This window comes from Festucalex cinctus, chromosome 18 (genome assembly GCF_051991245.1).
Source record: "Festucalex cinctus isolate MCC-2025b chromosome 18, RoL_Fcin_1.0, whole genome shotgun sequence".
In the NCBI taxonomy this organism is placed as follows: Eukaryota; Metazoa; Chordata; class Actinopteri; order Syngnathiformes; family Syngnathidae; genus Festucalex; species Festucalex cinctus.
Genome location: NC_135428.1, coordinates 7482714 through 7509748, shown reverse-complemented (window position 1 = coordinate 7509748; position 27035 = coordinate 7482714). Strand labels below are relative to the sequence as shown.

At 38.6% G+C, this 27035-nt stretch overlaps 1 protein-coding gene across 8 annotated transcripts in view; it reads left to right on the top strand.

Annotated features, from left to right (window-relative positions):
• Nucleotides 1-271: 271 nt before the first annotated feature.
• The window catches only part of LOC144006192 (glutamate receptor 3), a 66651-nt gene continuing 39887 nt past the window's right edge, over nt 272-27035 (top strand). For 3 of the 8 annotated variants that reach the window (XR_013279757.1, XM_077504916.1, XM_077504914.1), the window contains exons 1-3: nt 272-729; nt 1964-2122; nt 15879-16118. Coding sequence is in view for 5 of the 8 variants with exons in the window: in XM_077504916.1 (XP_077361042.1) it covers nt 648-729; nt 1964-2122; nt 15879-16118 (481 nt within the window). In the remaining 3 variants the exon portion in view is untranslated. Of the gene's footprint in view, nt 730-1963; nt 2123-15878; nt 16119-24191; nt 24393-27035 lie in introns of those variants that run through there. The other 5 variants (XR_013279756.1, XM_077504912.1, XM_077504913.1 and 2 more) reach the window with 4 other exon arrangements.

The following is a 27035-nucleotide window of genomic DNA, read 5'->3' as shown; positions in this document are numbered from 1 at the left end:
TATTTGTTTATTTTCTGTTGTTGTTGTTTGTACTGTGCTTCGCTTTTCAATGCTATTATGGCTAAATAAATTTCATTTATTTGCTAATTCTGTGCTAAAATTTCAGTCATGTCAAATGGAGTTTCAGTACAATAGAACGACAAAAAGTCTGATAGACCAATTCGTATTGTATTTTTGGTATGTAAAATATTTGAATTAGCTCAATAAAGAATCACTGGATTGGAAGACATTCAAAGTCAGCTGAATCACACACATACACGCACATGCACACTGCAGCGACATGAGGCTGAGCTTGAAATTTCAGCGTCGACAGACACAAGTTTGAGCCTCCTCTGTTTTCTCTCTCTCCCTGTGTCCCTCTCAGTAGTCCATTTGTGCGCTCCTCGTCCACAAAACAGGAGCTCGTCGTGTCTTTTTCTTTCCTCCTCTTCCACCTAAACAATTACGCCGTCTTTGGGTTTACGAGGTTCGCAGGACGCATTGACGCGGGCGCACATTCTTCGTGGGCGTGTGCGCACAGCAGCCCCATCACGCGCATCTTGTGGATTTTATTTTTTTATTTTTTTCTCCCCCCAGAGCCGGCTCGCGTACATGCTGCGCTGTGCTCCGCCATCACCAGGAGTTCGTCTCACTTCTCGGATAGAAACATGTGGCCGGGCATAGTGGCGACACTTTTGTTGTGTCTGTGCGGAGACTCGATGGCTGGATTTCCGAACCAAATCAACATCGGTAAGTCGCCGTCTTTTGACCACAGCCGAAATATAGGACACACATGTGCATCGAATTGTATTGATTAGGTATGCGCAATCCGTAACCAAGTTCAGTTGAAAGTGTGGGCGCGTGCTTTGAAGTGACGGTTATCTCAGAAACTGCAGGCAGGCGAATTCTGGCGCACAACAAAAAAATGCCAGAGAAAGACATTAACTGTCGCACAGAATTCCAAGATTCATTTGGAAGTTGGCACCTTGCTCAAGGGCAGCTCTGCAACATGTCAATACATTTTTATAGTTGTTTTGCCGACGGATTCCCACATTAAAGTCTAAAATAATGCATTCATTTGCAAATAGTACATACTGTTCTAAAAAAAATAAAATGAAAAATGCACCATTTTGGAGCCAATAAAGCTACAAACACTCAATACCCAAGAGAGTTAAGGCAATTGCTGGAAAATAATGTTGGCACAAAAAAAAATAGTCAGACGTTGGACATTTTCACTTAGGGGTGTACTCAATTTCGTTGCCAGGAATTTAACTATTCCTGGCTGTCGGGTTATTTTGAGGGAACAATAAATTTACACTTGCTCTTACAAACAATAACAATAGAAACAATACAAAAATAAATATTTTTATAAATATTTTTTGTTTCAAAGTGTCATTTCTTCAGCGTTGTCCCATGAAAATATTAGGGATAGACCGATAATCGGCCGGGCCGATAATCGGTGCCGATATTTGGCATTTTGACAAATATCGGCATCGGCCGTGTTTTGAATCTAAAGGCCGATAAAGCTCACTGAGCAGGGAATACTTGCGAACGTAGCGAATTTGGGGTTTTCATCAGGATTTGTAAGATGTTCGCAGTCAGTTTTTATTTGTCGTAAACACATTTGGAACATATTCACACAATTTTTCACTGCGAAAATCTTTTTGAAACGTTTTTACGAACCCTAAAAAACCCCCCAAATGAGCTACATTCACATGAATTTGTTACTGAGTGAGAAATTATATATAGTTTAAAAGAATTCCCTCCCCCATTTTACTGCAAATGAATATCGGCTTGAAATATCGGTTATCGGCCGACTTGACTACAAATAATCGGTATCGGCCTTGAAAAAAACATATCGGTCTATCACTAGAAAATATATTAAATATCTGCAGAAATGTGAAGGGTGTATTCAATTTTTATAACAGGCACTTAACAGTGCATATGTTGGGAGTGCTTCATGTAACTTGTTCCGTACTTATAGGTGGACTGTTCATGCGCTCCACAGTCCAGGAGCACAGCGCCTTCAGGTTTGCAGTGCAGCTGTACAACACTAACCAGAACGCAACGGAGAAACCTTTCCACCTCAACTATAATGTCGACAACCTGGAGTCCTCCAACAGCTTCTCCGTCACACACGCCTGTGAGTAGTCGTGCACGGATGGTAAAAGCGGGCTTTGGTTTTAGGATGTTTTTTGCAAGTATGAACTCGTTCACTGCCATTGACGGCTAAAGACGTCAAAGATCGATTTGAGCTGGGCTGGCAGTGAAAAAGTTAAGTTTTAAGTGTTTTCGCTGTGTGATGTCAGGTATGAGTTTAAAGGGATGTCACATTGTCTTGGCTGCGCATAAAATTATGCTAGCCACTCTCCTTCATTGCTAATTAGACACTAATATGCCATATATTTGCATATAAACTCAGACATGCATCCCCCCCCCCCCCCCCTCTCAGCTTCCTTAAAATACAAAATGAAATTTTCTGCCCTTGCATCTTCTGACACTCAGTTGCCTGGTGACAAGATGCATTTGCTTTAAACGACTCACACGGTACTAAAAACGCCCAGCGTGTACATCACAAAGCCCCAGTACATTATCTCATTCAGTGCCATTGACGGATATAAACGTTAAAAAAAAAAAACTTTAATTAGGCTGGCAGTGAAAGAGTTAAATGCACTTGTTAAAAGATGCTACAACATCAGGTAGCACAATCTGATGCCACTTAGTAATCGATTTGGTTGAAAAGAGCTTGTAAGTTTCCTTCACAGATCTTAACTATTATTCACTATTTAACATAATGTGGTTAACAGTATAGAAAGTGGATGGAGGCAAAGAAGCAAATACAGTATGTTGTGCTTTGTACGCTGTGACTTTGCATTGAGATTGATCAAGACTTGTGACATAATGTTGTCTGGACATGGTAAAAACTACAGGCTGGCACTGTCAGCTCCTGATTTTATCACCACTGCAGCTGAAGGGAGGTCAGAGTTTAGCGCAAGGGCACTTTGGCAGTCGCTGCTATTATACACATGAATGTATAAATTGTGTTTTGCTTACATCTACACACACAGATGACTATCTATGTCATATAATATATTCTGCACTCTAAAAGCAGTTGGATCAAAAATAACCTCTAAATTGGGTCAACAACATTTTGGGGTTATTCAATTAACCCAAAATGTTGGGTCAAATAAATAACCCACAAACAACCCAGCTAAAATGGGTTGCTTTATGGGTTATTAATTTAATTTAACCTGATCTTTGAGGCTAAATTGGGGCTCAAAAATTTGTTTTGAATCATTTTTGACACAATTCAATTGGGTTATTCAATTAACCCAAAAAGTTGTGTGAAATGAATGACGCACACTCAACCTTTAGAAAATTGGGTCATTTTGTGGGTTATTAATTTCATTTGACCCAACTCAAAAATGTGGGTCATCTCATTTTTGATCCAATTCAATTGAAATGAAGAACCCACAAAGCAACCCCAACAAACTGGGTTGATTTGTGGGTTAATAACTTTTGATGAAATTCATAACCCATTCATATAATAACCAATCTTTGGGTTGTTTTGTCAGTTAGTTTGATCCAACTTTTTGTGTTAAATAATTCAAATAGTTGGGTCGGTCCATTCTTGACCCAATCTGGGCTATTTTTGACCCAGCTGTTTTTCAAGTGAAAGCACTGTTAACTCATTCACTGCCATTGACGGAAAAAGACGTCAAATGATGCATTTTTTTTTTTTTTTGCTGGTCTGGCAATGAATGTGTAAAAAAAAAAATCAAAGTGGCCCTTGCTGCTTTCTATTTTTCTCTATGTGGCCCTCAGAGGAAAAAGTTTGGACACCCCTGCTGTACATTAAATCAAAAATTAATTGCTTCATTGATTTTTACCATGTTTAACTGACGGAAAAAACGATGTCAAATGATGCATTTTTTACAGGTCTGGCAATGAATGTGTTAAATACCTTAATCTGAGCGCCGTATGGCATTCGTAGGAAAAAATGCTTTTGGTCCGGGTGGGATAACTTATAATGCAATAGTACTTTTATAGTTAACCATAGCGAGTTAAAGAAAGTAGTGTGTTGGTGATCTTTGCACGTTTACCACATATCTATTTGTTGGGATGTTTTCCCGTCTGTCTATTGATTCAAATAATGACAACATAATCAGGATGCTTAATCGTTGCGAGAAGCAAATGCAAGCTAAACGTAGACAATTTTCCAATTTATGAACTGAGAACTTAATCATCCACACCAGTCAAACAGTTTGACAAATGCACCAAACCAAATCTATTTCTTATTTTAGTCATCCGGGTTGCATAATGTCCTGCTCGCCTGCCGGGTGTTTACGCAGCAAGTGAAAGTGCTGATTATTTTGACACATTTCTATTCTGCCCAGAGTGATAGGTTAGTCATTCCTGAGCTGTGCCACGGCTCACGTCGCTGGTTTTCATAATAACGTGCCAAAATGACTGAGAAGTCGAATCGGCTTATTTTCTTCGGATCGTGTGTGTCATCTGCTCAACTTGCTCTTTTGTATTTGTCGTGAAATGACTGTGATCAGCAGTGTCAAAGAGAAGGGTGACTGTGCTTTGATTTCGAATGGACTAAAGCCCGACGCCGTCCTCTAGCTGGGTCACTTGATAACGACGATACAAATCCCTCATGGCGAATGTGTGCGTGTTATAGGCATTATTGATCAAACGTGTTTGTGTGTGCCCGATTCCAGTTTGTGGAAAAATCAATTCCCACTATGGTCACAGACACAGCAGTGTCACTGTGATGTTGCGTGCATCGTTTATAAAAATAAAATAAAAATTACCACGCATAAAAGAAATGCATATAGAACAGGAAATAGGAACCGGTCACTGATACCTGATTGGGCAGATCCTAGAGAACTTGTGCGTTGGACATTTAGCACCAAAATAGGATAAATTGCTGGACATAATGAAGCTGTCCAAGACGGAAGAATCACAATCTTTGGCCATACGGTTATATACATACAAGTGCATGTGGGAGATTTATTTATTTGCTGGTATTTAGTGCTGAAAAGGATTCTAATGCATTCAATAATAACCCCCCCCCCCCCTTTTTTTTTTTTTTTTTTTATAAATAGACGAAACGTGTTGTGCATTTTTTTTATGTTTCATGAAACATAAAACATGTGGTGTCAATTTGGTGCAGGGTTATTATAGTTTGGGAATTTTCATTTTAGTTAGTTTTGTGTTTTGTTTTTTAAATTTTGTTTTAATTCAGTTTCGTTGTGGTTCTGTTAGTTTTTATTAGTTTTAGTTTTTTAAAAATGTTTAGTTTTAGTACTAGTTTCCTTTTTTTTTCTATATGTATTACTTGTGCACAATATTTAATAAACAACAAGGTAACATGGAAAAAAAGTAACACATTTCGTACTTAGTGAAGGTGTTTTTCTATCAGCTGCTGCTATATTATGTCACTTCTGTGTGACACACTTTTAAACGTCTTTATTCCGGTTAATATCGAAATAAATATACTTAAAAAAACATTTGAAATCATCCCCAAATGTTCATGTATTAAATTACCAAAGCCTAAAACGGACATTTTCGCTATAATTATAGTTAGTTTTAGTTTTGTAAACATAAAATGTCGTTTCAGGTAGTTTTCATTTTTTAAAAAAAAGCATTTTTCTTTTTCTTTTATTCCGTTAACGAAATTGTAGTTAGTTTTAGTTTTTTTCGTTTACTAAAATAAACCTTGATTTGGTGTCAATGGTCAAAATGGTGTCAAACTGTGTCAATTTGAATTCAATTAATGGTTAAGCCCAATTTCACGTTTACTTAACTCATTGACTCCCAATAACGTACAAATGCGTTTTTTTTTAATGCTCTAAGTGTCCCAAAGACGTATTTATAAGTTGTTTTTTTTTGTTTTTTTTTATGCTAGAGCATACAGAAGGCTTTGATGCAGCCTCTCAACTGCAAAGAACGGTTGCAGAAATGGTAGTTATTACACAAACGGCCAGCAGGTGGCAGCAGAGCAAAGGAGCTCAACCAGGGCCATCTAGAAAAAATGCTCAATTACTTACAATTTTGAATGGATTTGTGAAAACTGATGAAACTTAGCTTTCTTCTAATGCTAATTGCTGCAAAATGGAAATGGATAGAAACATACTTGTTTTTTTCCTGATGAAAGAAGAGACTTTAAGCTTTCTTTTGATAGGTTCCATGCTTTTATAGCAATAGAACACAATATTCTGTGGGCCTTGCAAAATCAGTCAAAATCCAGTATAACAGCCGGGAGCCAACGGGACTGTTTCTGTGAAAATGGCTGGGAGTGAATGAGTTAAAAATATTCGGATCGGCTGGGTCTGTGTTCCCTTGAAGAGAGGGGTAAGACTTGCCCAAAAATAATGCCTGGTGAAAAATATCTCAGCTACCCAACTTAAAATCCTGTCAACTTTGATAACCTGCCCCATTACAGAGGGAAGATTTGCAGGTCATCCCATTTTCAAAAGGATACGTTCACTCGTGTGCATAGAGATGCAGTGTGATGGTGTGTTGTGATCGGGCAACTCTCTCGGGTCATCACGCAGCTTAAAACGCCTCGGGCTCTCTCTAAATAAAGGCCATGCTGCCTGTTCAATAAATGGACTTAACCATCGTAGAAGCTTTGGAGTGTCACTTGACTGATGACACAGTTCCATTCAAGTGAAAAAAGCAACATAAAAAAAGTGCTGTATTTTATTTGCTACCTAAGTCAGCACATTCGCAACGTGTGGCCCAGACATAATGCTGCAAAATGCGTTTTGCTGTGGCCCAAATGGGTTTGGAGCCAAGCCGCTGGATGTGTTCATCTCTCATCCCGTGCATCAGAATGTGCTCGCATGTCAGCGCTGCAGCAGAGCAACAGTGATGACTTGTGACAAGTCGCACTACAGTTGACGCTGCGGCAACATTGTAGCAACACCACGCCGGCCCCAGCAAGGCCGGCTTTTGTTCCTCCAGTCTCCCCGCTACCTGAGATTATTCAAGGACACGAGAATGAAAAGACGCCAGCAGATTAGTGACTCACGGATTCAATTTGAAAACATTTGCGTAAGTTTTCCATGCGGTTTTAATGAGTGGATGGTTAAAAAGTGTTATTAAAGTAGTTTAGTTCAAGACGTATGTGTTCACATTTTTTTGAGAGGTAAAGGACGGCATATTAACTCATTTGCTCCCAAAGACGTATTTATACGTTTTTTTTTGTTTGTTTTTTGTTTAATTTTGTTTTTTATGGTAGAGCATACAGAAGGCTTTGATGCAGCCTCTGAACTGAAGAAAATGCTTGAAGCAATGTTAGTTATTACAAAAACAGCCAGCAGGTGGCAGCAGAGTATAAGAGCTCAAACAGAGCCATGTTGCAAAAAACTTTTTTTTTTTTTCCCACTGTTTTAAAAGATAAGATAAGGTCATGAGGTTCATATCGTGATAATATCGTATCATGTTTGGATATGGTTGCATCCCTAGAGAGAGCGATGGCGCCGGGACTCAAACCCAAACCTCTGTGAGAGTGAGGCATTAACCCTTATCAATAACCCCCTTTCAGTTTTGATTTATTTTGATAGTACAAGATTGTCTTGAATCGATACGGTGTCAGAAGCTGCAACGCCAAACCATCTGATTGGACCCTGATTCCATATATGACAGCAATATAAATGCAAAAACTCCCCATGATTTTAGATGCTAATACTGCATCACTCTCAAATTTGTTATTCTTGTTTTTATAGAAATCACATTACATGTTGGTCCTTAGGGTCTTCCATTTAGCCAATAAAGCTAAATTACATTATTGAAGTTTGCAAGTGATACATTGTTTGTCCCCTCAGAGTACTCCTAATGTATTCATTGAATACACACTAAGCTGTTTCACATGCAGATTCTTCACAAATATGAATTCGAACAATCATTTACCATGCATGTTCCTTTTTCAAGTGTCTTCTGTAGAGCCTAACAGCACTTAACATCCTCATTCCTCTGCCTCCTGTTGTAGTGGTCCTTGGGTAATTTTATTGCTGTGCATGGAAAGTCGGCGTAGGTGGCGTGCGAGCAGGCTTTTCACTTTGCTGCAGTGAAATAATAAAGTGTACTTTGCGCTCCCCTGCAAGCTTCTGATAGCCACGGGGCTCGTCTCTGTGGCACTGCTGTAGATTTTTCTTCCGTCACGTTTTCAGCTTTTTGAGCTTCGTCTGGTTGTGTTGCTTGGATAATCCGGCAGTGATAAATTTGGAGCCATCTGAGCATTGGGTTCATCAAGGGATGCTCAGGAGTGCTTGTATCCGTGATCACGTGACGGCTCGATCACTAGTGAGAGACTAAATCGGACTGTTGATGTTGTGTTCCCTTCTTCACTTTAAAAACAGTTGGGTCACAAATTGGATCGAACCACTAACCTGGGTCAATTTGACCCAATTTTGGGTTGTTTTATACAAAAATGTGGGTTGTATATACATAAAGATGAGTCAAAATGTGCCAAATTCACAGGTCATCTATTTTTTTTTTTTTACCCAAATTGGGTTGTTTTTGTCCCAGTAATTTTTAAGAGTGTACACCTAAAAACAGTTGGGTCAAAAATTGGATGGAACCACGAACTTGGGTCAATTTGACCCAATTTTGTATTGTTTTATACAAAAATGTGGGTTGTATATACATAAAGATGAGTCAAAATGTGCCAAGTTCACAGGTCATATATTTTTTTTTTATTTTTTATTTTTTACCCAAATTAGGTTGTTTTGTCCCAGTAATTTTAAGAGTGTACATCCTAGAAACAGTTGGGTCAAAAATAGGGACTGATCAAATAAACAACCCCTCCCAAATTGGGTTGCTTCGGTTATTAATTTAATCTGACGTAACCTTATGGGGTAAATAGGTCAAAAAGTTTGATTGGAATCATTTTTGCCCCAATTCAATTGGCTTATTCACTTAACCCCAAAAATGAATAACCCATGAACAACCCCAAAATATTGGGTTGGTCATTGAATTAATTTGATCCAACTTTTTGGGTGAAATACCTGAAAAAGTTGGGTTGTCTTATTTTTGACCCAATTCAATTGGGGTATTTAACTCATTCACTCGCCACCATTTTCACAGAAGCAATCCCGTTCGCTCCCGGCTGTTTTACTGGATTTTGACTGATTTTGCAAGGCCCACAGAATATTGTTTTATTGTTATAAAAGCATGGAACCTATCAAAAGAAAGATTAAAGTCTCTTCTTTCATCAGGAAAAAAAAGTGTTTCTATCTGTTTCCGTTTTTCAGCAATTAGCATTAGAAGAGAGCTAAGTTTCATCAGTTTTCACAAATCTATTTAAGATTGTAAGTAATTGAGCTTTTTTCCGACATGGCCCTGGTTGATCTCCTTTGCTCTGTTGCCACCTGTTGGCCGTTTGTGTAATAACTACCACTTCTGCAACCGTTCTTTGCAGTTGCGAGGCTGAATCAAAGCCTTCTGTATGCTCTAGCATAAAAAACAAACAAACAACAAAACGTATAAATACGTCTTTGGGACACTTAGAACATTAAAAAAAACATATACACGTTATTGGGAGCAAATGAGTTAATGAACCCAAAAGTTGGGTCAAATTACTAACCCACAAAGCCAACCCCCAAAATTGAGTTGCTTTTTGGTTTATTAATTTAATTTGGGCCCGGATAAGGGCCCGTTTCCCGTTTTTCATTTTCATTTTTAATTCAACAAAAACGGGAGACGACTCATTTCCCGTTATTTGTTCATATACATCAAAACGGAAATCGGTTTGTTTCCCGTTTTCCGTGTCCTTGCTTCAGAAGGAAAAACAAATGGCCGAAAAGTACACTGACCCATTCCGACTTTGTAGAGCTGGTCCCTTTGAATCTGTGTTATGCATATTTGAATTTAAATGGATTCAATGAATACCATTTTTTTTTTAAATGACCCAAAAGTTTTTATTTTATACGTGTCAGTAAAAAGTTGAATTCAATTTTACCTGCTGAAACTTTGCTCATAAATATGCACTTTACATGCCCATGCACCGTGCAACCTGAGAATTACCATTGTGGAAGTCACTGAATTACAAAGTATCAGAAACGGTTATAGAATTTATTTACTTGACGGCTATAACTCTCTTACCTCCCTTACCTCTCCTTGCCTGAATGTGAATGTTCTGATTCTCTTGTGGGCTTGCGGCAATGTATGCAGAATTGAAATATACAGCAGTGAGAAGACGAGTGAGTGAATGGAATTTTTATTTATATTGTTTATGCTTATAATGCTGTCACTCATTGAAGTTGTTTATAGGTCAAATCTTTTCATTCCAAAAAACTAGTTTGTGCCGGGTCAGTGTAAATCCATCACTTCATTATTTATCGTAGCCTGACATGGAGTCCTTCTGGTTGTATAATAATAGAACTGGTCGTCTTTGACCCCATCATTTGTAATGCGGTCATTTTGGGACAGCAGCTGTGTCCTCTTTAACCGACCCTGACAAGGTAGGACAAGTACCGTCTGTCTCCTTCTTTTCTCAACCCCTGCTGTTTCTCCTTTCAACTTTGAGCATTACTGTGGCTTTAAAAAAAAAATGTTTTCTTGTTTTCAATACCTTACTTTGCGTTGGATTACTGTTGACACATTATCATGTTTTTTTTTTCTACACTACAGTCAAAATTTATGCAAAAGTCTGTTAGCTAAGCATCATACGTTACAAGGGAATACAATGCTGTAAATTTACATAATACACAAAAAGTAGCACTGTTTTTTTTTTTTTTTGTCACTTATTGTTCAAGATGGCACGCCATCACACTTCAATCCTCTCACCTCACCTACCATCTCAGTGTGAAACCTCCTTGAACACTTTTCACTCCTCCTCTTATCTATACAGAAGGATGTAATTCCTTCTCTTGTCTCCCATTTCTTCCCTGTAAACGTCGCCTCAGCTCAGGTTCACACGCACGAGAGGCTCAGAGCAACATCATAAACAGATTTTAACGACACCCCCCCCCCCCCCCCCCCCCCCCCCCGATCACCGACATTAGAGACCTGCAAGGCTGTAGAAAATGGAAGCTTCTGCTTCTTCCTCCTACATTCTACGCGGTTAGCAGAACCTGAAACAAAGAAAGTGAGGATGAGGAGGGAAGGACACGAAGTACAGAACATTCAGCAGACACATCATCGAGATCCAATTCAAGAACAAACAAAAGCATTTATGTAACCTCATTTATAAGGTTTAGAAAAATTGTGAACATATCATTTGCGAACTACCCGTGTGCTGTAGTTACATAATATATTATGACATCATAACACATGACTAGGGATGTTCGATACCACTTTTTTTTCCAGACCGATACCGATACTCAGACCCTCAGTACTCACCGATACCAACTGCCGATACCAGTAGTACATTTTGACAAATAAAAAAAATCACTAAAAAGATATTTTGAAACAAATATATTTCCTTTAATTTTGACAAAAAAAACAGCACAGTCACTCTTCAATAGTCTTAACGCTCCAAATAAAACACAAAATTGCTCTTTTAGTTTAACTCATTCACTGCCAATGACGACTATAGACGTCAAAAATCCAAGCAAACAGCCAGTGCAAATTTTGACAAAAAATTTGAATTTAGTTTTAGTTATTCATTGTTTTCATTCATAGTTATTAATCCTCATTGTTATTAATAACAACGATGACAACAATTTCATTGCTAAGTGCTACCATCGTGCATAGTGATTGGTCTTGGTCTTACTGAGACCACAAACTGGGTCTCGACCTCCAGAAGTCAATTGCTCCTTATTTTTGTCAACTAAAGTTGGATTAAAACTCAAATACAATTAGGTGACTAAGTTATGACTAAGGCTTTAATTAAATTTAGTCAGAAGACTATAACTAAAACTAAATTGAAATTTCTTTTTTTTTTTTTGACAAATAAAAAAAATCACGAAAATATATTTTTAAACAAATATATTTTCTTTAATTTTGACCCAAAAAACAGCACAGTCACTCTTCAATCGTCTTAACGCTCAAAATAAAACACAAAATTGCTCTTTTAGTTTAAGATTCACAATTTTGAAGTATTTCCAACCCGGTGAAGCTTTGGTGAAAAACTGCTGCAAGCTAGCGCCAGTTACAGGCAAGGAGGACTCACTTAACGTCTTCCCCCTCTGCCATCGCTCGCTTGTACTCGTCTGCGTCACGAGTACTCGAGTACTTGAAAAAAGGCTAGTATTGGCCCCATACCGATACCTGGTATCGGTACTCGCCCATCCCTACACATGACTTTTAACTCATTCACTGCCAGTCATTATAGAAAATTTTTACATTTCCAATACTCACGTGATATTCCATTCAATAATTATATATAAACCGAATCTACCAAATAACAGAATAGACTCCCTACTTTTTGTCCCGTCCCGTTCTTTTATAATTGACAGCAGAAAAATGTAGGTTTGCCAAAATACAGCCATTTCTCCCATGGACTCTGAAACTGTGTTTATTTCCTATAAAATGGGGCTATGATGTCATCTACCGGTGGTTGGGCATCAGTAAAGTTGTTTCCAAGTTTGATATTTACAGTGGAGCATAATCAGATTCGCCCCCATTTAGCACCGCTCTAAAAAATACAATTGACAAGTATACTTGTCAAAGGCAGTGAATGAGTTAAATGGTAAAACAGACTAAACACAGGTGAAAAAAAATCATGTAAACTGTGCCCAAAAAAATGGCGACCTTTCGTAAAAATGCGGGGACATAGATTGCAGGTGGTGGTATGCATGGTGAGCAAGAGTGAAGATAGAGCGGAATCTTAAAATTGAAACATTTAGAAGACAGTACGCCCTAATAATAAAGCATATTTTGAACAAATGCATGTTAATACTGTATATGAATGAAAATTGAGCATCATTAGCGTAAATAGGGTGTAATTCGCTTTTCGCCCAAAGTCAGCTGAGCTACCGATGACCGTCAAAAAACATAAGCGGCGTATAAAATGGATGGCTGGATGGAGCCCAGCAAAAGATTCTTTATACCAGTATTGAATATTTATACATCATCCATTGTACATTACAGTATACATCGTCACATGCTGCAGTGTGACACATTTAAAGGAGAATTTATAGCAGGCCCAAGAAGAGAGTTACAACCTGGGCGAGACCCTGACAAACCCAAAAAACATTACACCACACTAACTCCCATAATGAGGGCACCTCATCTTGTCGATAAAACCTGTGTTAGTATTCTGGGCAGTGGTACAAGAAGTAAAAAAAAAAAAAAAAAGCTCTACCTCCTTTAGGTGATAAAACAAATGACACGTATCTTTTTTTTGTAGACTATACTTCAACTTCATAGTTGCATTGTTCCCACAGGAGAAAGACTCTCTATCCAAAAATTTTAGCACCATGTCGAATTGGATGATTTATGGCCCGAGAGCCGTTCTTATGGATATATTTAATTTTCCATGTGCAACATGACCTGAATAGCAAGTGCTGTGGCTTCAATTAAAAAATTGTCTGTTTTGTATTGAACTGACAAGGCCTGAATTCAACTACTAATATAGGTAAGTCCCACAATGAAGAAAACTGCATATTCACCTGCAATCATCTTTTACGGAACATCAGACTGTCCTTAATAGCTATAGGCATAAAAATCAATAAAACATTGACTTGATTATTAAGGAAATGTTTAATTGTGTGGAATTGATAGGGAGTCAATCATGTCGGAAATGAAATGAGGTAAAAATGGAGCCTAGTAAAAGGCTACTAGCAAAACCAGTTAAAATTGATATAATTAAAAATAAAAACAAAAGGTTTTAAATAGGGATGTTCGATACCACTTTTTTTCAGACAGATACTCAGACCCTCAGTACTCACTGATACCAGTAGTACATTTTGACGATTAAAAAAAAAATCACTAAAAGATATTTTTAAACAAATATATTTCCTTTAATTTTGACAAAAAAACCCCCAGCAAAGTCACTCCTGAATAGGTTTTTTTTTTTATTTTTTTTATTTTATTTTTTTTATACTCCTTTATTACTCCTGAATAGTCTTAACGCTCAAAATAAAACACAAAAATGCTCTTTTAGTTTAAGATTCACAATTTTGAAGTATTTCCAAACCGGTGAAGTTTTGGTGAAAAACTGCTGCCAGTTACAGGCAAGGAGGACTCACTTAACGTCTTCCCCCTCTGCCATCGCTCGCTTGTACTCGTCTGCGTCACGAGTACTCGAGTACTTGAAAAAAGGCTGGTATCGGCCCCATACCGATACCTGGTATCGGTACTCGCCCATCCCTAATTTTAAACTAAGACGTTATCAACTCTCGAGACTCCGTAAGAAATGGGCTATCGCTCTGGTTTGATGTTGTTCCAGTAAACCAGATAGCTAACACCTTTTAGCAAACACGGGTCTACGGCTCAGTATTTATGACTGCAGCCCGTTTCCATGGACCTGCGCATAGCAGAGGATTGGACTCTGCATAAATCATCGAAACTGCAGTTCAGCACAGCCTAGCGCTTGCACATTTGCATTCTCTTGTTTCTGGGTGGGGACTGATTTCTCCATTAGTTTAGCTGATTACCCAATGCAGTAAAGCCCAAGGACAAATGGAGGGCATGGAGCTTCCGAACATGGCCACGCACGGGACCAAACATGCCACCATTACTTTGGTGGAGAACGATTTCATTAATGATTTGTAATCCATATGTTTTCGAGCATTTATCCTATTCAGGCTCACATACATATTTGCAATATGGAGCAGACCTTTCTCAAATGTCCATCTTTTGAAACCCATCCCTAATGAATACTGTACATAAACATGATATAACAGCGAACAATTGTGCCACACACATCAATTGGAGCAGTTCAGAATTAAAGTTCTTTTATAATAACATGACAAAAAATATGAAACATATCAATAGAATGCATCAAACTCTCCAGAGATGTGTATTATTAATTGTGTTATGGTGTGAAGATTTTAACAGATGTCTTTGCTAGTCGAACTTGGCTGTACACTGTAAAAACAGTGGGTCAAAAATGATCCAAATTGGGTCAAGAATGGACCGAGCCAACTTTTTGAGTTATTATTCAACATCCATATGCACATACCGGAAACAGTACAGCCAAAACACAAGGAAGGAAGCAATACTAGGTCACTTCCTGTTGATATTGGATCACTTCCTGTTGATATTGGATCACTTCCTTTTGATATCAGGTCACTTCCTGTAGATTTTAGGCTACCATGGGTCACTTCCTGTTGATATTGGATCACTTCATTTTGATATCAGGTCGCTTCCTGTAGATTGTAGGCTACCTCTGGGTCACTTCCTGTTGATATTGGGGCACTTCCTGTTGTTTCTGGGTCACTTCCTATTGATATTGGACCACTTCCTTTTGATAACAGGTCACTTCCTGTAGATTTTAGGCTACCTCTGGGTTACTTCCTGTTGATATTGGATCACTTCCTTTTGATATCAGGTCACTTACTGTAGATTTTAGGCTACCTCTGGGGCACTTCCTGTTGATTGTGGGTTGTTTCTGGGTCACTTCCTGTTGATATTGGATCACTTCCTTTTGATATCAGGTCACTTCCTGTAGGTTTTAGGCTACCTCTGGGTCACTTCCTGTTGATATTGGGGCACTTCCTGTTGATTGTGGGTTGTTTCTGGTCACTTCCTGTTGATATTGGGTCACTTCCTGTTGATTTTGGGCAATATACATGTCATAAAAGTTAGACAAGTGAAGAGAATGGACTGTTGGAAATGTACAATTTCATTGAACAAGTATCAGAATTGACATTTTGAAATGTAGGTCGGTACTTCTGATAGTATTTAGGCCTAGCTGGCCCTGAGGGTTCACCACTGAGTAAAGGTAATTCTTGAGTGTCCCTGCAGTGACGCCAATCTCTTGTCTGTGTCACCAGTCTGCTCTCAGTTCTCCCGAGGAGTCTACGCCATCTTCGGCTTCTACGACAGGAAGTCCATGAACACGCTGACCTCCTTCTGCGGGGCGCTGCACACCTCCTTCATCACACCCAGCTTCCCCATCGACGCGGACGCGCAGTTTGTCATCCAGATGAGGCCTGGCTTACGAGGCGCCGTTCTCAGTCTACTGGACCATTACAAGTGGGAGAAGTTTGTCTACCTTTACGACACGGATAGAGGTAAGAGCTGCTTGCATTCGCAAAAACCGACATCCAGCAGAAGACAGATGAGCCGTGCCGCACATCTGTTCTTAATTATACAGTGTGCATGATGAGTCTCTCATATGTAAATCCACTCTCCTCAATCATCGGATGCATTTGAATCTATGCCTTTAACGACTCTGAATTGCTTCATTATAACGTCTGAATGTCTGGCTGGGTGGCGTTCAATCGCTCCTTGCGTCCCGTGAAGTGAGTCGACCACAGGTGCGGTCCATCTGCCGTCTCTTTCTAATCCTCAACACCCTCCGATTATCATTTAGCTTTTTGTCATTTCGATTTGCTTAATAGGATTACATCAAGATATAGCGTAGTTTTTTTAAACCTCTTCAAATGCGGCGCGATCCTTGCTCCCCTCATGTAGGCCAACTCTTTACAGACTTGTTGTTAAATTTGGCTCAACGTTCTGTGGGTTCAAAACTGGCTTCCAGCTTTCCTTCCTTCATTTGAAAAATCATGTTTCTTAGGTTAATTGCGATCTTCCAAAATTAAGGAAATCGGGGCCGATAAATCGGCGCACCCCTACTCTTAATTGAAGGTTGCTATTTTATTGGTCACTGACTATGTGGAGGACCAAAAATGCCAAGTGAAAATAAAAACTTGTATAGCCTCCTGACTACGAGGAAAAAAAAAATATTGTCCAATTATGTTTATTATGGTATTCCCCAATCTTTGTAAAGTAACTGGAATACTGTAAAAGAAAATTTTGACAAAAAAGTTTTTATTTTTAAGCTATGATGTGTCCACTACAGAGGACATTTTTATTATTATTTTTTTTTTTTTTAAAACGTAAATGCTAGGCTCAAATACAGTAAAAATAATTCAAGCAATACTTTAATATGTTCTTAAGAGTCTTTTAGAAAACATGCTAACAACATTTAAAGACTAAATTTGTTCAATAAAAAGTGTTATACACGTTTCCTCTTCCCTAAAAAGTGCTTGCACTGAGGGAAGCCATTTTCTTTTATGATGCAATCATAGATAGCAAAGCCCCACACCTACACATTTGGTATCATTGGAAAGCTCAGAATGTCCTCTATAGAGCACAAAAGGAGTTAATTCAATCGTATGCACTGGGTGGGAGATATTCAGGTTTAAAAAATGTCCACTACAGTGGACAAATTTGAATTGCTGGTAGTCAGGAGGATGCAAAAGTTAAAAATAAATGTAAAAAATTAGACTCAAACATAAAAACAAAAAGTAAAAATACAAATGGAAATACATTATTTTTTGTATTTAATTTTCTTTTTATTTTCACTTTTATTTATTCTTTTATTTTATTTATTTTTTTTATTTTATTTTATTTTTTTTATTTTTTTGGGGCATTTTTGGTCCTCCATAACGACTGTAATAAGAAACCAGTCCAAAGTGTCGTCTGCCTTTTGCCTGATATCATCTAGAATAGGCTTCAGCGCCCTGTTACCTTGAACAAGCAGTATCGAAAATGAATGATGTTTTAATAATTTATTGATTGCAATATACTGACTGTTTTAAATTGTGATGAGGTGCTGAGCACCTCTAAAGTTACATCTAGAACATTCTGCTGCTCCTAAATGTGCCGACGTGTTCACAAGTGCATGCTCCAAGTATTTTTAAAACTGACACAGAGCATTTCTAGGACAAGAGCACTCCTTTTTCCATTGCTTCCCCCGCCTCACTTTACATATTTCGCTTTCAGGTGGGTGTCTAATCATCTGCTCACTCATGCAACTGACTCTCAAAGAGATATTTGGTAACATCAGCAGAACAGATCAGCAGAATCACTTTTCTTAAAATCCCTTTCTACCCCCATAACACTCCAAAAGTGAGTCATGTTTGAACTCGTTAGAAGGATCATCTCAAATCCGGGTGGGCGGGGACGTTTGTTTCATTGAGCTGGCCGCCACCTTTCGGTGGCAGATTGCAGAAGCTGATAATTAGGCCGCTGGTGAGACGGTGACAAAATGATTAAGGAGTGCGTAACCTCCCCTGAGCGCAATCATCCTTCTCCGAAGTGCATCATGACGCGGGCCCCCATCGCTCCTCCCGATCGTGCAACTTTGTTGGCCAACCGTCTTTAGCGCTCCGCAGCCAGACGCAGTGTAAACACTGCAGCTTAGGATGGATTCCCACATGCCGCACAGCTTGTGTTTACTGAGAGGCACGTTAGCCTTCCTATTTTGGCCGCCTCCTCCCTGTTGGGCTTTTGCGGCAACGCAATCACCACTCATTCACATGGCAGCTCCACTTTCATCAACGGAAGAGGAAAGGGGCAGGAGTGGGATTGAGCAGCTCAGGTTCTCTGCAGATGCACAGACAAAAGTATTGAGACAAAATACTTAGACAATTAACCAGCTGTTTGAGCAGTGCTTCTTAACCCTGTTTGGTGTATGAACCCCACCAGTTTTCTATGCGCATTCACTAAACCCTTCTTTATTGAAAAATAAACTAGAACTTTATGATCAAATCCAGGTTAAAAAAAAATATGGGTGTCAAAATTAGTGTTAATTTTGAATTAATTTAAAGTTCCTTTAACGCCACTATTTTTTTCCCCCCCCTGTAGCAGACACGTCCACGTCAAAATTTAGCAGCAATAAATTTGATAATAATGCATATATTTGTGGAGAATGGGTTTCAAGTTGTATTTTACAATTTTTAAAATGTGCAGAATTTCACAAGGTACTTCATGTTAAAGATTAGGTAGCTCATAATATGAAAAGAAAAATGCACTGAGCTGTCACCATCTTCCAAATGGAATTATGACATCTCGTGGCAGAAAAATGACCTCAATACAAATCAATATCACACTTGTTTTATACAATACAGTACGTCTTTTTTTTTTTTAACTCAGTTTTATGAATTATCAAATTACTGTATCAATGATGCAGCAGTATTTCTATTAGTTTAACATTTTTTCCCCACTTTTATATTAACGAGTATGAATACTCAGATTTTATTGGACATTTAGAACAGATACAAAATTTGTCATTAATTGTAAGTTAACTATGGAAGTCATGCAATTAATTACAATAAACAAAATTAATCGCCAAACATCCCTAAAAAAAGATATATTTTTTCTGAAGGCTTAACAGCCATCCAAAACTGTAACTGTAAAATTGGATTTTCAACGCATGACCAAAACAGAATCCCATTGAAACCATTAAATGCATTCATGTATGAGCCGCACGTTTAATTTCCAAAATTATACTTCAAACTGGAAAGTGTATCAAGTGCACATTAATGTTGGCAACGTCTCTCGGTGACAGCAGTCTGCAGTTGATCTAAAAGGAACTGACACGCCAACTATGATTCGGAAATAATGAGCTTCGTTTTCCCCCCTTAGTGCTGCCTCATGCAGCCCACTTCTCACCGCAACAATTTATTGTTTGATGATCATAAGTGAGACAAAAGGAGGAAACTCAGACAGCCAGTCTCCTCAAGACAGCAGTTTCATTAAACAAAAAAATAAAATAAAAAATGAGAGCTGCTGCAGTGTGACGTCATCCACTTGCAGTGCTTGTACTAGCTTTGAAATGTCCTCATTTAACAGCCTGCTGGCAAAAAAAAAAAAAGACCTCTCGAACTGGGCAACATCTGGACTTCACCAGCTGGCCACTCGAGTTGAACTTTGCCAGGTTTATTAATGCTTTGATGATTTACTGCAAATTGTACTTAATCCAAAGTCATAATGAGCAGTTTCATTTAGCCAAAAATAATGCTCCACCCCGCACCCTAATACATGCCTAATAGCTCATATGCATTTTTTTTTTTTAATGTCAGTATCATCATTGGCTTACTTTAAGCCAAAGACTGAATCATGAAATCTATGAGAGAAAATTCTGATTCTTTATAAATAAAATATTTATTGGTCCTTTTGAACAAACAACAACAAAAATTGATTTGTGTCATACTTGATACATCTGGTCACGATTTATAACTGTGAAAAATATAATTAATGAACACACATATCAAACACATTATTACATACATACATACATTACATATTTCCAAAAATCAGAAAAAATTGCCCCACTATTAATAAGTATAGGTGTCTCTCCTTTCTCGATTGGTGCGTTCTTGCAAGGTGTCTGGAAAAGCCATCACATGGGTGATACTGCCCTCTAATGGATTATCCATGCAATGCATGTGTCAAATTATATACATCAGGGTTTTAATAGGGATAAAAAAATATACTCATTAAATATAGGGCTCAAAATGTCTTCTGTTTAATGATATGATGGCATTTTATCTACTAATATTAGCATAAATGAAACGAGAAGAATATAAGATTGTAGTACTTAGGATAAGCATAATCGGAAAGATTTTTTTTTTTCAATTTTTTGTTTCTAAAAATTATGAATTTAGCGATACTTCTAAAGTCGATTAATCTTTGACATAGTGTTGTCAACCCGCTATGTGCACTTTAGCCTTCAAACACAAGCTCAATCGCTCTCATTTTTCATGCAATGGCCCCACCCCTCCACTCCATCAATTCCGTCAAACTGCACGAACCCTAACCCGGATAGTAGATAATTTACATTCAGCGTTGGTCTCTTGAAGAAAATATCTGATTAATTGCACGCTGCTAAAGAGCTGCACTCAGCAGTCAGGCACGCTAGCTCATTAACAGAAAGTGGAAAAAGCCTGAAAGCAGATGTTCCATGCTGTAAACACTTCAGTGCACCTTCAATAAGGACGTGGACGCACATCAACGAGATACGAGCCAAGCCTCCAGCTTTGCGTACACTGTTTTTATCCCAGGTTATAATATCGGGGCTGTTGCAGAGATTCGTCATACCCACTCTTCAGTTTCAAACGCCTCTTTCTTCCCTCTTCAAGGACTCTTTCCTGGCACAAACACATGGCAACGTAAAAGGGGAACAAAATGGTGACAGCATAGGCGAGCAGAGACTTGATGGTGCTTTTCAAATGTTTCAAGTGGTAACCAAAACAGAGACATGTCGATGAGAAAGGAACTTTTACAAACAAATCTGCAAGGTCACACACGGGCCTTTTTCTTGCATTTAATAGATGATGTGCCTGTGTGCTTCTTTTTAAGAGTCATTTCAATTAGCTTTTATTTGCATCTGCAAATGCAGTATAAACAAAATGTGACCTTTGGATTTAATGTTTGGATAAAACATGCGCACAAATCCATATTTAGACTAGGCATTCAAAAATTGAACAACTTTGAGTATCGACTCTTTTACTGCCACACGTTATCAAAAATACAACCCCCTAAAGTGGCAGCCGATTTCGAGCATTTTAAGTCATTTTTCAAGGCAAACAGAATATTGTGTGCTTTTACTACATATACAACATACAATGTGCCCCGCTCTCCACAGACGCCCAAAATGGCACCAATTGATCCATGCACGTCCACGCATGCAGAGGCAGTGCAGCTTGGGGGGGGAAAAAAAAAAAAAAAACATCCGGCAAAAAGCTGCAGGCTTTCTGCCCGACTGCCTGGCTGTATTTACTAAATTATGTGCGGATTCACATTCATGCAGCGTCGTGCACCAAAATGCCTTCTAGATTTTTGCAACCTCGAAGGCGACTTTGAAACCAATATTTCTTAGCGTGGATTATTTAGTATTTGCCGACTCCATGTTATCCCCTGGATATCAAAAGTCTTCTTGTCACCAGGCGGAAAGTGTAGCAGCAGTAAGACCTGCTTAACTCTTAAGCTCTTTGTTTGTGGAATTGCAAATCGCGCTCTTATTACATTATGTAGGTGCTTGTCTGTGTCTCGGGTGGCGGAATTTACAGCACACTTGCATTGCAAAATGCCTTTACAAACTGGAAGTAGCACTGGCACACTTGTTTACATTCCTTTTGCTGCAGTAAGTTGTGTAGTTTGAAAGGATCTTGCCTCAGCGCGCCGATGGTTGTGAACTTCAGGACCCCGGACAGCTCCCACTGCAACCCTGCTCTGTGAATTGCCGTCAGCACTGTCAACATGCATGTGCTCGTCCACAGGCAGCATGCAGTTGCTTAGCAAAGATATGAACTTGTGCTGCATTTTTACTGTAATAGAGTTTCAAGAGAATCTTGTCAGTTTTGTAGATGAAGAGTTACACTGCGTGTTGCAAGGCAAGGCAGCTTTCTTCATATGACACATTTCATGCTCATGTCCTTCACATCATTAAAAGTACATTTAAAAAAAAAATTAACAGCAAGAGACATTTAAAAACAAAAAGAAATAAAAGAGTTGACTAAAAGAACATCCTGCAAGCAGATGATTCAAAAGATTTGAAAAGTGCTCAGTCGTAACTTTCACACTTAGGTCTGACTTGTGCAGCATAACGGCAAAATGCCGCTTCACCATGTTTGGTTTGAACTATAGGTTCTCTACCTCGGGGGTCAGCAACCTTTCCTTTCAAAAGAGCCACGTTAGGCCAAATAAATAAGCAAAAATCTGTCTGAAGCCGCAAAACATTTGAAGATTGTTTTGAAGGAAACAGTGAGTTAGTACTGAGAGCAGAGATGCACAATAACAGAAAAATATGCAGCATTCAATACATAGATTCATTTTTTTCTACCTTTTGGCTTCCATTTCTAGTTGTTGTAATTTTTCACACTTTATTTTTCATACATTTTTACACTTTTCTGCCTTTCTGATAAATTTCTGACATTTTTGGCAATTTTATGGACATATGGTAATTTTCTGCATCTCTTCTATTTTTTTATTATTTATTTTTTTTATTTTATTTTATTTTTTACATTTTTTGTCATTTTTCTACTTTTTTACAGTCAATGTTTGGACATTTTTAGGTATTTTTAAGAACTTTTTTGTCTACCTTTCATCTCTCTTTTTCTGACAACAAATTTGAATATTTAATTATGATTTTTATTTAACCATTAATTCATTTGAGGAATATTTTATCTAAAAAAAAAAATATATATAAAAAACAAAAAACAAAACCCAGATTAAACATTCAGGGTCCTATTCACTAAAGACATAACCGATTTTTCGTTTTGACAAACATCTCGTCTTTTTTTAAATTTTATCTTTTGAAAGATTTGAGCGAAATATGCCTTATATGTATATATAAAAAATAATTGAGTTGACAGTAGCTCATGAAAAAAGTGACCCATGTTTGGTCTATCAGTTGTACAATACAGGATTGGGGGGGGGGGGGGTCTTTAAATATAAAAGCACTGTTATCATCTTTACACACTAACGGAAATTCTTGCTGGGGGCTGTGTGATGATCTGTGGACCATTTACACAAGGCTGCCATGTTAGAGCCTCAGGTCACACACATTTCCAGACACCTATTAGAGAGTGGACGAGGAGAAGATATGCCTTTTTTTTTTTTTTGCAAGATCAGCACAATAGTCGTTGAGATTGCTGCATTTAAAGTGTATGCAAGCCAAAGATCCTGGCCTGGGGTTCTGTGCACTCATGCGTGAGATGACACATGAATATACAGGAGGCTGCTATTTTTATATTAGCTACAGAGCTCTGGTTTAATTCTGCTTGTACTTCAAAGTATTTTCCCTCCTGCTGCTTTGGTTGAGCACAGGCCAGGAGGAAGATGACGACTGGGGCCAAATTTTCCATCTCTCGGCCGGTTGTCCCGTCGTCAAATGGCTGCAATGGAGCGGAGGAGTAAACCAAAAGTGTACGGAGGCGGCGAGCGAGGGACGCAAGGAACAGACGAGTCAGCAAAACCTTTGTGAGCGGCCTGCGTCACAAAGCAGGCAACGGCGCATTGTCAGCTGTCAAATCCACCCGTTTGTTTATTTTTTTTACTCATGGATTGCACGCTTTCCTCTTCCTAACATCCAGCTCATCATATCTAATCTGCGCAGGTGACTACGGTATTAACACATTCACTGCCAGTCCAGCAAAGATGCATCATTTGACGTGTTTTTCCGTCAATGGCAGTTAATGAGTTAAAAGACAACCAACCCCCCCCCCCCCCCCCCACATCCGTTGTGAAGCTCTGCTCAGTTTACCGCCTCTCTTCCCTCATCTATTTCAGGACTATCGCTTTCAGGATAACGAAAAAGCCATTACAGCAGACTTCTTTATGCATTATGAAAGAGATTGATGTGACATGCGCTTCCCTCGCCCCAAGAGAAAACGTTGTTTTTCTTTCCTTTAAGAAGAGAGGATGAGAGCGAGCGGAGAAAGGGGGCTGGCGTTCCATTTGAAAGAGCGCTTTGTTTGTTAGTCGCCTCTCTTTGTCCATTTGATTTTTACAAGTTGACAATGATCACACGGCGCCGCCGCAAACAGGAAGCAGAGGTGCGAACGCTCAACATGTTGTTCGCAAATAACGGCAGCGGCTGTTAGATGGGGAACGATCTGTTTTGATGAGTTCTCGTTTGGGGCGCTGGCAGGAGCGACGGGGGTAGTGGCGCCATCCATCTCATTTGGAATAGGAAGCCCAACGTGAATAACGGCAGCTTGTTAGGCTAACTGGATATTTCCAGAGCTCTTTGTGTGAGCGTTCTCGGATTTAAGACGCACAACGCGGTACGGATGGCTCCTTTAGGATTTTAACGAGGTCACCTCCTCAAGGGAGGCGGGAGGATGACTGAGTCACAGATGAGACGACACACAGACCCGCAGTTTGTTCTTTTACACCCTGTGTAAAAAAATATATATATAAAGTGTTTTCTTTAATTTTATTTTAAGATTTTTGGTCACTAAGAATAATCTCCAACAAATACAGCAAATCCAGTAAATACATTGAATTAGGGAAATAGAAAATTCCCATAAATTTCATGCAAATTTAAGGAAAATGCTATATTTAAAATGCCATTGTATTTTAGGGGAAATTTTATGTATTAACACTACTCATGGTATCTGTACTTGGTATTGATTACTTCTCATTCACTGAGTACATGTACTGGTATTGAACGTCCCTAAATTGAATATAATATTAGTATAATCCAAATATCATCCTGTTAAAGACAAAATTATATTGTATAGTGATGGTCTACAATTGATTTAACTCATTTGCTCCCAATAACTTGTACATAAGTTTTTTCTCAATGTTCAAAGTGTCCCAAAGACGTATTTATACGTTTTTTTTGTTTTGTTTTGTTTTACGCTAGAGCATAAAGAAGGCTTTGATGCAGCCTCTCAACTGCAAAGAACGGTTGCAGAAATGTTCTCCCCTCATGCTAATTGCTGCAAAACGGAAACAGATAGAAACATACTTTTTTTTTTTTCCTGGTGAAAGAAGAGACTTTAATCTTTCTTTTGATAGGTTTCATGCTTTTATAGCAATAGAACACAATATTCTGTGGGCCTTGCAAAATCAGTCAAAATCCAGTAAAACAGCCGGTAGCGAAAGGGACTGCTTCTGTGAAAATGGCTGGGAGTGAATGAGTTAAAGTCTACACACCCCTGTTCAAATACCAAGATTAATAAATAATTAAAAAATAAATAAAAATCCACCTGTAATGTGACCTTAAACCTGAACAATTCAATTGAAAATATATATTCAAAAGGGGAAGTGAAACTAAACTGAGATAATGTAGTTGCACAAGTGTGCACACCCGCTTCTGACTCGAGATGGAATTGCATTAAAAAGACAATCACTTTCATATAATGTTAAAAATGTCAGGAAAAGCCAACTAGAACAGCCATCCACCTGTTTTCTGTACGGCTTATCCTCATTAGTTTAACAGGTGCGCTGTACACTTTGGGTTTGTCGCCAGCCAATCACAGCTCAATTTTCTGCCTAGTCAAATGATCCAATGTTCCATTTGGACTAAGCATTATTTTTTTTTCAAGGCAGGACTGAATAATTGAGTTGGTAAAATGTCCTTGATGGTCGTCCTGCCTGCTGGCGCTTGTAAAAGGTGCCATCTGTTTACAAAGTCAACCAAAAGACCAGAAGGACCAAAAGACTTTGTCACTTGTTCATTGACTGATAAGTCACAACAGTGCGAATACTCACCAAAGAGACTTTGGCTGGTTGCCTTTGACATTTTTTTTCTTTTAGTATTTTAATGCTTGATTCCAAAATATCCTGCTTAGCATAGTTTAATGTCAGGTTAAAAAAAATGAGCACATATAAAACTCTAGTCTAATAGTGGGAGGTGCACAGAGACTCAGCCTTTTTTTCCCGCTTGTCTGCCACCACTAATATTCACATTTTTTGACTTGTTAATGTTTGACCTGCTTGAACGATGTCAGACTGAGGACCAGTTTGGGGCCATCTGCCGCCTCTTATCCACAAATCCCGGAGGGTCGGTCGGTCGGTCGGTCATGGGGACGCTCCTGCGACCTCCCGAGTGGCCGACGCGGCGGCGCCCGGCGAGAGTCACTTGCCTTTAAAGGCCACAGCTGACTGCGGAGCCGCTTGCTTTAATGCGTGACTCTGAAGGTCACCAGCCATCATGTCACCTGAATCCCTGTGCTGTGATGGTTTATTGGGAACGGATCAGCCGGCATATCCGTCTGGGAGGGCCGCTAGCAACGAGCTGGTTGTTTTTACCGTGCATGCATTTTGGGATCAATGCACATTAGCCGCGATGAGTGACATCCTTTCGGATGTTTTCGTTTTGACAGTATCTTTCATTGAATTTAATACAATAGCCTACAGTTTAGTGTGGCTACCTTATAGTTTTTATTTCTACTTGTTTACAGAGCTGAATTCAATATTTGCTGCAGAGTTACTTATTCTTCCAATTACATGGTATACATTGTTTAATTTGTATATTCTGTAAATGTTACTGGATAGAAATGGTAGATTTAGCAGGAATGTACACACATTAGGTAGATTTCATTCAAGAACTTTGGCTACAAGAGTTAAATGTGAAATGAACCCTCAAATTTTCTCACTAGTCTAAACAAATCATTCTGATTAATATTTCATTTTTGGAATATAAATAAAGCTGCAAAATCGACCTGTTTTTATTCATCTTTGGGGGC